At 33.7% G+C, this 15,019-nt stretch overlaps 2 protein-coding genes and 1 long non-coding RNA gene across 3 annotated transcripts; 1 reads left to right on the forward strand and 2 right to left on the reverse strand.

Annotated features, from left to right (window-relative positions):
• Positions 1 to 313: 313 nt before the first annotated feature.
• Positions 314 to 2,521, reverse strand: LOC111904830 (plant intracellular Ras-group-related LRR protein 1). The gene is made up of 3 exons (XM_023900545.2): positions 1,781 to 2,521; positions 1,295 to 1,461; positions 314 to 1,199 (listed from the first exon to the last, which is right to left on the reverse strand). The coding sequence occupies exons 1-3, from the start codon at positions 2,519 to 2,521 to the stop codon at positions 557 to 559; spliced, it is 1,551 nt and encodes a 516-aa protein (XP_023756313.1). The 3' UTR covers positions 314 to 556.
• On the forward strand, positions 936 to 2,797 carry LOC111904839 (uncharacterized). The gene is made up of 2 exons (XR_002854651.3): positions 936 to 1,076; positions 1,301 to 2,797. It is a non-coding gene; the product is annotated as an uncharacterized LOC111904839 (long non-coding RNA).
• A 2,842-nt stretch (positions 2,798 to 5,639) lies between these two features.
• LOC111904821 (C2 and GRAM domain-containing protein At5g50170) lies at positions 5,640 to 11,267 on the reverse strand. The gene is made up of 9 exons (XM_023900538.3): positions 10,706 to 11,267; positions 9,268 to 10,452; positions 9,009 to 9,191; positions 8,644 to 8,927; positions 7,246 to 7,362; positions 6,907 to 7,169; positions 6,619 to 6,820; positions 6,026 to 6,310; positions 5,640 to 5,889 (listed from the first exon to the last, which is right to left on the reverse strand). The coding sequence occupies exons 1-9, from the start codon at positions 11,061 to 11,063 to the stop codon at positions 5,686 to 5,688; spliced, it is 3,081 nt and encodes a 1,026-aa protein (XP_023756306.1). The 5' UTR covers positions 11,064 to 11,267; the 3' UTR covers positions 5,640 to 5,685.
• Between the last annotated feature and the right edge of the window lie 3,752 nt (positions 11,268 to 15,019).

The following is a 15,019-nucleotide window of genomic DNA, read 5'->3' on the forward strand; positions in this document are numbered from 1 at the left end:
TAAATACTAATTATATCAATTCCGAAAATATTGTAAGACTACAGTTCCATTTTCCTATATAACAAATATATATATATATATATATATATATATATATATATATATATATATATATATATATATATATATATATATATATATATATATATATATATATATATATATATATATATATATACCCAATTATTCAGCGTAATCTTATTCAAACACAAATCCAAACACCCAACGACAATAAAACCACCCTAAACATATGATCACAAACGTATAAATAGTTATCCTACTCAAATAGAACAAAAAAAAAAAACTTACAAAATTAAAATAATTCATTAACAAAAATAAAATTGAAAGAACTTATTGTGATGGAATCAAGTTCAGCACATTACATGCCAATCCAATTATTCTGCTAACCCAACAAAACAAGCCCAAAACGAGGCTACATGAACCCATTATTTGTAGTTTATTTTCTCGCCTTCAAAAAAACTTTATCCACGTATTAATTTTGACCCAAAATAAGAACCAAACCTGGATTATTTGATTAGCAAATAAACGACACTCATCATCGTGCCTCTTCAAGATAAGGATCTTCGCTATCTCCGGCTCCCAGATACAAAGAAACCGTCCCAGCAGCACCAACGACGGCACCTGTCAAATACGACTTACTACGAGACAACCAACTCGCCTGAGCCAACGCCTCCGCTTCCCGTCGATTCTTCTCCTCCTCCTCCACCAACACATCGAACCACCTCTGAGCCATGTACACCTTCACAGCTTGGATCCCCTTCTGCACGACTTCTTTCGGAGGAACCACCAGCGGATTCTGTTCGACGTTGAGTTTGATCAGCTTGTCAAGGCGGCCGAAGGTCAACGGAAGCTCCTGGAGTTGATTGTTGCTGACGTCGAGTTCTCTCAGACTGGTTAGATCGCCGATTGTGTCCGGGAGTTCTTGTAGGTCGCTGAAATTGCTTCCTAGGTTAAGTACCTCCAGATTTGATAACTTTCCGATGGAATCTGGGAGGCCTCGGAGCTCGTTGAAGTGGGCGTCGAGGTACCGAAGAGATTTCATGTCGCCGATAGAGGTAGGGAAGTTTCGTACCTTGTTAAGAGCGATTGCGAGCTTCTTTAGCTTTAAGAGTTCATACCCCATCTTTGTGGGTAGATATGTTAGCTTGTTGAAACTGCCATCAAATTCTTCCAGTGACCTAATTAGAACATGCAATGCAAGAGAGATTTTCGTTATCACTTGATTCTTCTTTCTGCTAAGAAAAAGAAAAAGAATTAAGCAGAAAATGTATACCTGCAGTGACAAATGCTATCTGGTAAGGAATCAAGTTTGTTGCTAGAGACATCAAGGATCTTCAACTTGTGCAAACAGCCGATGGAATCTGGTAGAGACGTCAAAATATTGGAAGAAACATTAAGCTCCTCAAGGTTCTCAAGTCCAGCAACGGAATCGGGAATCACCTGTTCCAATGCATCAAGGTTCATCAATGGCAGAAAGAAACAGCAGGATAAGGTTCATCGATTTGTTAGATTTCTCAAAATCAATACATGTGTTGCAGTTAGGGGAGGGCTAAATATTTAGAAATCTTGTTATCAAACCATAAGTTAAGAGAGTTATTGTGCAAATTCCAAAATTTTGGTCCTAGATTTCTGTTCTTCTACAGGCTGTGGTCATACATGGAATTAAGATCTGAAAATGATCGAATGAAGAAGATTAAATTAACCAATATATTTGGATAATAAGAATATCAGAGGATAAATATAATCATAGACGGCAAACCTCAAGCTGATTGGAGGATAGGTTAAGGTGAACCAATGTATGAATCTTTCCAAAGGCTTCAGGCAGAAACGGCAATCGTCTCTCTGATAAATCAATCCTTTGAGCACCGTTGGACAATGCATCTGTCAGAATTGCAACCACTTCCTCCGTCAACTCCTCGGCGACGGCGGAGCTCCCTTCATCACCACCCGGAAGCGGGTTGTTTCCCTCCTTAACCGACTCATAAATTTTCTCAAGTCTCTTCTCCGCCTCGCTCAACATTTTATCATACGATTCATGCATTTGATCCAGCGAGATCAGAGTTTTGTGCATCTGTCTCTCCCTCTCGATTGCCTTCTTCCGTTTGTCCTCCTCCGGGTCGACCTTATCTGATAAAGTGATCTCGTCGAGGTCGTTCGACAACGTCGAATCAATCTCTGCAAGCCTGGCCTTCGCCATGTCCACAGCTTCATGATCAGGACGCTCACCAAGGGTCTTGAGTAGCGATCGTGTCTGAGAAACATCGGCCACGGCTGCACGCATGGAAGTCAGGAGCCGAGGATCTGTTAGGTGAGGCATCCGTTCAGTGAGTTCGAAATATGGTGGCGGATTGAAGGACGAACGATCTGTCAATTTGGAAGTAAAATGAGGCATCGACGGCGGTTGTTCGATGTCTCCCTCCTGCATGTTAGATCGTTTCATGGTGGGCAGCCTGTTCATGACGTAGGAGAGAATTGGGAAATTTTTGGGGTTCGGATCCATTGGAGTACGTGTTGTTTCATGTGTGATGATCGATCAAATTGAAGCAGATTTTCAGAGATTGATGAATCTGAGCTTTAGATTCGGATGCATTTCTATCCACGGAGAGAGGGCGATCATCAACAAGACCGAACGAGAACCGCAACGGTATTCCAGTCATGTGATGCAAAATCTCGGACAAATTCTTGGAGGGCAATATTTTGTAAATTGTAATTATATATTAAATATAAAACAATTTTTATATATATTTTTAATTTTAATAATTATATTTTTAAATAATCACAGATCCAAGCACATCACGTTTATATAGTACTCTATTTCATTTTCATCACTCATTTTACGACCATTAACAAAATTCTCTTCTTTAAGTAGTTCTTATATGTCCCAATTGAATTATTTATATAATGTTAATGTTACAGAATTATATAACTGATTAATTATTGATGATTTAAAGCCAATCCACACTAACAAAAAAGCTAAAAAGGCAAAAACAGTTGATGTTTGTTTTTCCAAGAGTAACTCCAAAAAAGTACGACACATTTTTTAGAACATTTAACAACTCCAAACAATGAAACAAACATGTATCAAATTTAAATAAAAGTAAGGAAAAATCAAATACCTAGTTGTCAATCGGGTAAGACACTCACCTCTAAATATAGGAGGTACAGTGTTCAAGCCATGGGGTTCAACTATGAGTTGGTCAGGAGATGATATGTGACCACTTTAGTGTCTTGGCGATATGTGACCACTTTAGTGTCTTGGCATTTCGTCCAAATGATTGAGCCCTATCACCTTATCATTGCAAAAAGCAGAGAGTTGTAGTGGGGGCCACGAATCCATATTAAAAACTCATGAATCCTAAACACTAAACACTTAAATATTATTTAGAGCTCCAATGGTTTAGTTATGTTATAATTTAAATATATATATATATATATATATATATATATATATATATATATATATATATATATATATATATATATATATATATATATATATATCAATTTATCATTTCACTAATTTTAATTTCTAAATAAATGACATCTTCAATGATTAATATTTTTCAATAGTTGTTTTTTTACGAAAATTTAAATAATCTATTTGTTTCTAATCTAAAATATTCTATAAAACTCATATATTTAATTGGCTTGGTATTCTTTAAATATACATTATATCTAAAATGTTACAAAAAAAATATGAAAAAAATTACTAGGTCATATTTATAAAAATAAAAAAAAAACAAATAAAATTTTTAGACAATCGATATAAAATTTATATTTGAAAAATGAACTATATTAAATATTTAACATAAAAAGGGTGAGGGTTTGCTCTGTAAAGGAGCTCGAACCCGGGTTTCCACTATAAAAGGCGGAAGGGCTTCCACTTGGTATTTGTCGTTCCAAAAAAATTAAAGTAAATTACTAAAATCGTCCTTATGGTTTGGTTAAAATTTCATGTTTGGTCCCTAACTTTTATTTTACGCTCGGGTCGTCCCTATGGTTTGATTTTGTTGCGTTTTTGTCCCTTACATACATAAAATTAAGGACCAAACGTGCAATTTTGACCAAATAATAGGGACGAAAAACACAACGAAATCAAATCATATGGACGGTCCAAGTGCAAAGAAAAAGATAGAGACCAAACGTGAAATTTTGACAAAACCATAGGGACGATTTTAGTAATTTACTCAAAAAAATTAAGAATAAGGGATTATTTATATAAAAACATAAATGTATATAGATCATTCAATATATATTAAATGATAAAAAAAATAAATAGATAAACAATATGTTATAATCATGGTTCTAAAAAACGCACCATGACGCGCCTTAAGGCGTGTCATGGCGTGAGGCGTGGTGTAGCCATTACGAAAACGTTCAAGGGGGGTTTGTTAAGGTGTCGCCCAAATAATGTGTCAAAGCGCGCCTTATCGCGACATGGCACGAGTTTTTTTCAAGGCGTGGATTTTTTTTTTGTTTTTTTTTATCGGGATTAAAATAATTGAGTTTTTGTTAACTTTTTATATTAAATACTAATATAACACTTCTAAAAACTTGATATACTTGATAAAAATCAATAATTATATGATTTATCTCTTGTAATATATAGAAAACAGTCACGCCTCGAAAAACGTCATGACTCGCCAAGACTTGTCATAGCTTAACTTTTACCTTGACGCCAAGCCACGCCTCACGTTATTTAGAACAATGGTTGTAATTGTTTCAAGTAATTAATAAAGAAAAAGTTAATATAAAAAAGGTAAATATTAATTAGCAATAAAAGAAGCTTGCATAAGAAGATGCTCTTAGAGCATCTTCAATATACCTTAAAATTATTGTCACTTCATCATTCTATTAAATTTAATTTTTAATTAACTTGTTTAATCTTTTCTAATAGTTTTTTTTAATAAAAATTTAATTAATTTATTTATATCTATTTAAAATGTCTTAAAAACCCCTTATCTAAATAATTATTTTTTAAACACATCATATTTTAATTTATTATTAACATTACTCATTTCAAAAGTAATAACAACACATCCTTCAAAAAAATAAATACGAAAAAGTATTACATCGTAATCATAAAAAGGATTGAAAAAAGTATATAATTATAATGAAATATCATTAAATATTTAATACAAAGAATTAATTAATCATTAAATAAAAAGTATTTAAAGTTAAGATACATTCAAAGGCTAAAATGAAATATAAATGAAGTAAAAAAGATTAAATATACAAAACGTACAACTATATTGGCGGCTCAATGTGAAGTTAATTAAAAAAAAAAAAAAGATATACAGTATCACTATATACTCCAATAAAAAAAATAAAAAAAAAAAAGTAGTAAAATATAATATAAATTCTCTTTTTATAATGGTCTTAGTCCACTTAATGTATAGGCCCATTTTGTAGTTTACTTTTTTATGTATATCGGCCCATGGCCTCCATGATTGTACGATACCTATGTATTTGATTAACCGAGAGGATACACTAACGTAGGAAAACATAGAAATTGACAAAACACTTTTCACACTTTGTATCAATTTTTGATAAAATGATAAAAACTTAAGTTGTTTACATTAAACAATAAAAAAAATTACTGAAACACCTTTTATTTAAAAAAAAAAAAAAAAACATCATTTATGCATCTTTATAAAAACAACATTATAAACCAAAGCCATCAATTGCCAACAACATTTCTCTTTCAACCAATTCGAACATCTCAAGTACCCGATCACCAAACTTGACAATTATATTCCGAGTTATTCGCTCCTCAAATTTGCAACTTTTGAGCCACACAACCCCAACATAAACATCACATGTGCACCATCCCGGTCTACCATCCCTAACCTCGTACTTAACCTGAACCTGCATTTTCATATCCTTTATATAAATAATCTTTACACGCATATTTATTTACATTTAAAATACTTTTATACAATATATATAAACCAACAAAACATAAGTAATTACTAGGTAGGGTCTCGTGTTAATTGATACTTACATAAAAGTGGTCGCCAAATGGCACATCATGTAGAGACATCGCCTCGGCTACAATCCACCCTTTCCCATGATCAGTGGTAATGGGTGACTTTTGTTGCGTGCACGTGACATCACCTCCAAAACTCGACACCCTTCTATTGAACTTGTAGCATAAACGTCGCTCAAAAACATTGGAATCAGTGGTTACAGGTTCCCAATTCGTTGTATTGTAATTCAAACACGACAATTTTTCCATCACTTTGTGCTCCAAGTTTCCCCCTTTAAAAAACTCCATCACTGACTCCACCTATAAGTCAAAGTCAAAATCGGATAATGTATGTTTGTAAGCCTTATTTTATTACACCGGACTAAAAACAAGTGGCCATTTTGTGATAAAAAGTTGAAAATAAAAGGTAGTCATTTTGTGATATTACCTTCCCTTTTGGGTTGTTTTTGTGATTAGCCCAACAAATTAAATATCAATTTTTGTATGACGACACTAGTCTTAATCTTAGTCCTAGTCCTAGTCCAGTGTACATCAAACTCAGTATAACCTGTTCTGTCATGTCCTTTGTAATTTAACAAACAATGACTAAATGTTTTTAGAGTACTCACACTAAAAGGAAGTTCTTTTGAGTAAATCTTGGTCATTTTTTCATCTTCAACCACCAAATGGGAAGTAACATCTTCATATAAACACTTCTCGTCTTGTTCATGTTGTTCCCAACCAGTTTTCTCATGTCCATCTTGATCCTCAAAGGTATCCGCTTTCTGATCCGAATTCATAGATCTTGTTTTCCACAATGCCATAATTGTCCTGAATTTTACACATAATCACATCCAAATATTCATTCACACAACGCAAATTTCAAGAAAACATAATATTTCCATCACTATCTTTACCTGTTTGCAGAATGAAACGACACGAAAGAATGGAAGCAAAAATGGAGCCTGCCCTCTTCATCTTGAGACTTTGCACCATGTCTAGCATCTACACCTCGACCTTTATGCAGAACCATAACAAGTATTGGGCTCCCAACTGATGCCAATGATGGTGGAAGCACATGAATGTCTTCAACATCTTCCCAAAGGAATGAAAACCTTGTTTTGTGTCCGAATAAATTGGCATAAAACCCGATAATTCTTGAAGATACAAAGAGTCGACCCTGAAAAAAATGAGATTAGAAAAATTATAATAAGTAATGTGTTTGATTCAGTTTTTTTTGGTGGGTCCCGGTGTACCTGAAGGGGTAATTTTCTTTTCAGAGAGCATGAGAAATCACTAATAAGAAATTCCTCTGGTGGCAAGCTAAAAAGCTTCTGGAATGTCGAATTCCTATGAGGTGACTTCACGTTTATCTGTTAAGTAGTAAACATAATTAGTAGTGATGTGCATAAAATCAATACCGAACTATTTGGTTTTTCAATTTAGAAAAAACAGAAATTCGAGGTCAATTTAGTCATTTGCTTTGAGATAAACTCCTTTGCTATTATTTAGAGTAAATTACACGAATGGTCTCTACGGTTTGGGGTAATTTGTGCGCTTGGTCCCTAACTTATTTTTTTAAGTCAGAAGGTCCCTACTGTTTGTTTTTATTACACGCTTGGTCCCTGTCTTACCTAAAAATACTATTATTTAAATAGGGAAAAAATGTGGTGAATGCAAGGTAAGTTGAGTTGGGTGGGGTTGGGGCAAGGGCAGAGCTACCTATAGGCAAGGATAGGCCCAGGCCCACCCTCAAAAATCTCAAAAAATCTTTTTTTTTTTGCTTATATATATATATATATATATATATATATATATATATATATATATATATATATATATATATATATATATATATATATATATATATATACTAGTTTATAACATGTGGAAACCATAGTTATAAAATTAATTAAACTTTAATAGTGAGAAATTCAAAATTATTAATCAATTATTCTAAATAAATTATTAATTAAGAGATATTTTGTTAGTTATATAAAATTATAATCATTAATTTAAATAAATATATGAAATTATATCACTTTATAATTTGTATTAATTTTATTTTAATTTTTATTCTAGTGTTATTAAACTAATGTAATCAGAATGAGAAATTTAAAATTTAAAATTTAAAATTAATAGGTTGACAAGTGGCATGCATTAATTAGGAGGCCTAATAGGATAACACATGATAAAAAAAAGAATAAAATATACATTAATTAGGATGCCTAATAGGATGACACATGTCAAAAGAAGATTAAAACTATTCTTTTATTAGAATAGGGATATATATATATATATATATATATATATATATATATATATATATATATATATATATATATATATATATATATATATATATTCCAATTAATTTATAAGGACCTTCCTGAAAAAAATTTCTGGCTTCGCCCCTGGGTTGGGGGTGTGTTTATTTAAATAAATTAAAAAATCAATGGCAAAATAGTCTTTTTAGGTAAGACAAGGACCAAGCACGTAACAAAAACAAACAGGACCTTCTGAGTTGAAAAAATAAATTAGAGATCTAACGCATAAATTACCCTAAACCATAGGACCATTCGTGTAATTTACTCTACTATTTATTGCCAAAATGAATCATCAGGGGCGACAAATACTTGAAACTTAGAAAAAACCTTTTTCCCTGCTTCTTTCTCGACTTTGGTCAAATACTCCTTGATTGTTTCAACTCCATTATTATTATCCAAAAAAATCCTTAAATGCAACTTCGACTGAAAAGACTGAGCAAGTTTTCCCTCGAGTGGGACCCACATGTCCGCCAATTCTTCAGACGTATGTCTCAAGAATCTAATCTCCGCATGCCCAAGTGAAGTCGGTTGACCAAAAGGACCATCGAAGTCAAAAACTTCAACATCCAATAACGACGGGGGTTCTTCAGCAGCATCAAACTCGAGTATTTCTGCAAGAATTTTAGCAACTAATCGTCATCAATTTTCAAGAATCTTGATAAAACCAGTTAAAATTCTGACATCGAACAAACCATTCCATTGTGGATCGAGAGTTTGAAGCTTGACAGAACTTGTTCTTGTCTTCCCATTGCATGTCAACACTACAAAAGGATCCGAAAAACCCGAACAATCCAATGGAGCCAACTTGTTTCCCTCGATGAGTGCTACTGTAAGCACCCATCCTTCACCTTGAGCTTTGACGCCATGATCGTTTCCTGTCAACAATCAATTAGAGCATAAACATGTGCATAATCAATAAATTTTTGACGAGTGATAAAGTGAAAAGTTTACCTCTACTCAGTCTAGCTTGAACAAATCGGGAAACCATGATATAAACGCGCTCCAAGTTGAAGAAAATTACTCCACACGTAACAAATTCACCAAAACTATCAGGCAATTGAAGCCCATTAAACTCTAAACCTTGAATCCGATTCGGCTCACATAGTACAATATGCATAAAAGCATAAATAACCATGAAAACAGTAGAAAACACGGTGAAATTACAAAAATACCCCACCGCCAATTCCCAATCGGATTGGTGATCATTCCGCAAAGCCTCCAGCGTTTGATCTTTGTCTAATACAGTCAACTGATTCACGGGTTTGACTCTTTGACCAAGCAATCCTGCAAATTGGTCAAAACTCTCCTTCAATCCTTGCTTAGCACCACCTTCAATCATACCTTTCATCATTGTGCTTTGATGAAAAGTAATCCCCCAAGAAATTATAATCCTTGAGGTTTCATCTCCTTCGAGGTGGGGCCCTTGTGTTATTTTATACAGTAATTCAATTCGAAAGGTACTCCCGTATGGAACATCAGGTGTATTTACTTTTACAAGAACGCAAAATTCTTTCCCATTTGCTTTAATGTAATTTTGTTCTTCTGTAACTCTGTTAGCTTTGACCAATCTTGTTGCAGCTTTTGTGTAAGTAACTGTTCGGGTCAAAGACGACATTTTATCGGATTCCCATGTCCATGGGGACTCGTGAACATCTGTTGTACCCTGTGACGTTGCTAAATCTTTCCGGAATTGTGAATCGGGAGCAAAGAGTAGATGGTTTAGATCTTTTGGAGGTATGACGTATGTTTCATCGATTAGAACACCTCCATGTAGATTTTCAGGAGTTTCCCTTCCTTCGTCTGCTGATTCCATGGTTTCCATTGATTCTTCGAAGGTTGTAGTGAAGGTGGATTCTTCTGTTGACTCACCGTTGTCGGATGAAGTTGTGGGTAAATCTGATGAATCGTATTTAATGGAGGATTCGTCATGTTTACTGAAAAGCTTCTCGAATCGGCCTGCAATGGCTTTCATCATCTTTTTTGGTGATTTTGAGGTGTTGGATTCGTGTGTCGGGGTTTGTCTGCCATCGTGTTCGTCGCCACTGCCATTGGTGATGATCGGTTGTAAGGAGAATTGATGAACGTTTGATATGTCGTGGCCTCTCCCATGAAGTGAAAGTGCAAGAAGAATCTTCCCTGAAATTAATTTCAAAATTCAACACTTCGATTGTAGACGAAAAATGATTACTACATCGCATATAACAAATTAACAACATATAAAGATCATAAAATGATTTAAAGCTGGAAATCTAAGACACCCATCTTAATTTCAAAATTAAATTGTCGAAAGCTTGAGTCTTTAAGATAGAAGCTGAGTATCTCTATACATGGAGGATAGATTCTTAAGTCCTGATGTAGGAAAACAGAGAGATGAGTATAAAATACGAACCACATTCTTTCTTGATTGATTTACGGGATTTGTGAGTTTCAATAGAAAACCAAGTCGGTGGCAAATGATGACTCTCTTCAGCAGCAACGGACCACAAAGGGATCCGAACCCGACCCACCAAATCCCTAGAACCATTGTGAAAGAAACCAATAGATTCATCATCGCGATGATAAACAGATACAATGAGTTCATCATCGTCTAAAGAATGAACTCTGAATGCAAACTCTTCGTTCCAAATAGGGTTTTTTGTGTTCTTTAAAACCCTTGTTCTTGATTTGAATTTTCCAACTCTGAGTTTTACAAAAGAGTCTTGAACGACCCAATCCCTACCCTCTAATACGTACACGTAGAGCCTCATTGTGTGGCAGAAAGATTGAACTTTTTTTGGAAAATGAGATGGGTTTTGTTTGTATGAAATGGGTTTTTGATTTCTTGAAATAGGAATGAAGGATATTGACTGTGTAGTTGAGGTGGATGACGATGGAGGTGGAGGTGGAGATGGAGATGAAGACGGCCATTGAAAGGGGAAACGTGGAGCGAGGTAAGTAGCGACACGAGGGATGTCGAGTTTGAAGAAAGAGAAAAGAAGGAAGAGTATGGCGGTTATGTCAGGGTATCATTTGACTTGATTATCCGTTTTTTATGTCATTTTTTGCTTTTTACACTTTGTTGAACAAAACATTAGGAAAAAATAAGTAATAAAGAAAGTATTAGAATCATATAAAAACGGAGTTCAAACCCATAAAAATCCTCAAAAAATCGTAAATTTGTCTCATCAAATGTGTGTTCATATCAAATGTGTGTTCATGTGAAAGCTTGAAATTGAAGAGCTCAATACACTCTTTTGGAACCAAAAAAAGGATATCTAGAACAAAGAACCACTAGATTTTGGAATAAAAAGGGAAGATCTTGTTAGAAATATGGTTTAGTGGCACTTGAAAATCTGAGATTCGTTATAATCACTTTCAAATCGAAATATTTGGGTGGTACTCCCAAATCCTCAAATTGGATAAAGACTCAGAGAAAATCAGAAAGAAAGAAAGAGAAAATAAGATGGTGTAATTTCGTAAGTATCAGAAAAATGACTAAAATTGGTTATAAACATTCCTTGTCTGAAAAACTGTCAAAACTGTCATATAACAGTTTTTCTCAACAGCCAAAACTTTTATAAATCCGGGTTTTGTATATGGATTAATGCAAAGTCAAAACCGGGTCAAATATTCAAAATTTGGATTTTTTGATGCAAAGTCAAAACCGGGTCAAACCAGCTCGACCCCAGCCAGGGGCTCTGCCCCTTGGACCCCGCTCCCAGGGGCGCTGCCCCCGGACCCCCATTCGATCAGGGGTTTCGCCTCTAAATGACAGTATACTTTGATACTTGATCAAACTTAGGTCCCGTTTGTTTACCTCTTAATTGAAAAATTAAGAGGTAACCTCATAAAAATTCAGATTTGGAATGTTTGGTACCCTCTTATTTTTTACATCTGAAATTAATAATTGGCTCTTAAACTTTCAGATTTGGAGGCGCATCTGAAAAATAAAAAAGACCCATATGCCCTAGATGTGTTGCTCTTTCTTTCTTCTCAAAATCACGCCTCCCCTGATCCTTTCTTTCTCATCGATGCATAACAACGCCTCCACTCCATCTGCGTGTTCCCTCCCCGACATCACAGTCGCTGCCGTCTTCTCCGCCAAGAGCTTCGTCGTTGACAGCTCCGATAGTTGTGCCACAGCATCTCCGGCTCCACCTCCAACGATTCTGCAATGATTTATGCAGGTAAGATCACCCTTCCAATATTTTTCTTTTGAAATTGATGTTGAATCAATACATGTTCCGAAATATGATGTTTTTTGCAACTTTTGAAATCTGATTTTCTTCTCAAACAACCTCTAAAATCAGATTTCATAGAAAACTTGTGAAATCTGAAATTAAACGGTTGCGGTTGCTGAAATATGATGTTATGAAATCTTATGTTAATTGTTGAATATATGCTTTTCTTTAGCTATGAAATCTGATGCTATGAAATTTGTTGTTAAATGAAATGTCGGTGAAAATATGGTTTTCTTTTGCTTAAATGTTGTTGAAATATGCCTTTGTTTTGCTGAATTGTGTATTTTTTGCTGGATTGTTGCTGAAAATGTGTATTTTTTTTTGCTTAAATATGCATTTGTTTTGCCAAATTTTGCATTTGTTTAGCTGAATTGTTGTTGAAATGTGTATTTTTTGCTTAAATGTTGCTAAAATATGCAGTAGTTGGTTGAATTGGTAAAAGACATGAGAGAAAAGAAGGATATGATTAGTGGGAAGGTTGAAGGTGTAGAGAAAACTTTTCTATAGGCTCGTTTATGTGAAGTTACGGTTAATGGAGCTCAAAGGGCAACGATTTTGTAGAGAAAACTTTTCTTCAAATTAAATTTGTAGGATTTTATTTGGATTTTTAGTATTGATTTTGTGGATTTAAAAATATTTATGTTTGATTTGTATTTGTGTCTGATTTTGATTTATGCTCAATTTGAATTTTATGTGGTGTTTATATTTTTTTATAACTATAACAATTTATGAAATTGATTCGGTTATTTTGTAAACATGCGTTCGAATTCACTAAAAAATAAGACAGAAGGGTAAAATGCTCATTTTTATAATTTAGCACATCAATTCAGAGTTTCCAACCAAACAGCATGTTAAACATTCAGATCTTAAAATTTTAGACCCTCTTAGAAATTCAGATCTCTTAAAAATTCAGCTCTTAAAAATTCAGATATTGCCAAACAGTCCCTTAAACAAGTATGTACTCCACACCTTGCTTACTTGTTTAATATTTATCAACATCATTTTTAGTCACCAAAGTAATCTCGTTACACTTAAATAACATTGATGATAAAAAAATTACCAACATTAATACGATATTTTTTTAAGAACTGAAACATGGATCTGTAAGAAAAAAAATGAACAGGAACACGATTTCAAAATCGTTTTATGATTTGGTTTTGAAGATTCATCTTGTTTTGTGGGTTTGTGTTTTATTATTTCATCTTCATTCACGAAACTCTTCCTAATTGTTCTTCATCTTTCGGTATATTCTTCATCTAAAAACCCTAGAACTCGAAATGTTGTGTTCAATAAACCTAAAAACCAATTTTTAGTTGATGAAACCACCATAACATGATTAGAACATGATTTTCAGTTGATAAAACGATTTCCAGATGAACTCTATTCAAGGCTAAGAATATGGGGTTCAACACATGATAAACACAAATATACAAACAAGAGCAACAAATTAGAATCGGAAAACCCTAGGCTTTTTGTGTGTTCATCTTCGTCTTCATCAGCTTTAAGTTCATTTTTCATCTATGTTTGTGCGTTTAGCTTCATGTCCCACCTTCAATTAGAAATCTGTCTTCCATTTCCCGATTTTCCCTGCCATGATCCACGACTTCAGTGACAATAACTTCACAGGTTTAATCTCATTGCTTCCTATGATATCAAGAACATAGAAGAAGATTGATTATTCATTTCTAACAGGTGGAAACAAGCTCTCGATTTTCCATCCTATGTAAGGAACATCAAAAATGCAATTGGAGGTGGAACTAAAACCCCTCAAAACAGGTTTTACCTGCTATTTCAGTTGATAATGGTATGATTTAAAAAAAAATACAATTTAAGCGTTAAGGATGCACCAATAAAGGTTAAATGATCAAATATATACAAAGTGTATAGTTTGTTGCCCTTTCAAGTCGTTATCTCATGTGTAAAATTCACTTTTCTAGTTTTCTTGTGTTCAATATTTTAAGATTCACTTTTCTAGTTTTCTCGTAGGATGATTATTCCATATGATGAAAATTAAAATTTTACTTTGAATTGATTTAGATTTCATATTGAACCCTAAATTCTTATGGTTAATATGAATAATATCTAAGCTAAATATTATATGCGGACTTGTAAAAATAGATTTGTATTTTGAACTATTTAAATTTGACATTAAACTCTAAAGATAATTAACTAATATATATTAAATCTAAGGTGAATTTGGTATACTAGATCGTCTAAATATTTAACCAGGTGTTGATTTTGATTAAGCTAACATCCTACGAATAACAATGGTGAAGCCAGAAACAACGTCAAAATTCATCAAATCAGTCTCACTCATGGACCTTATGAAAGATTTAAGGGAAATGATTTATAACTCCAACGAAGTTTTCAAACCTTTCAAAAAAACCTCAATTATGTTTTGTCTGTTTAAGAAAACCCAACGAACTTAGCATTTGTCTAAAAAAGCTGTAACGCCCGTAGATCCGGGCTAGTCAATTTAGAGG

This window comes from Lactuca sativa, chromosome 5 (assembly GCF_002870075.4).
Source record: "Lactuca sativa cultivar Salinas chromosome 5, Lsat_Salinas_v11, whole genome shotgun sequence".
Classification (NCBI taxonomy): Eukaryota; Viridiplantae; Streptophyta; class Magnoliopsida; order Asterales; family Asteraceae; genus Lactuca; species Lactuca sativa.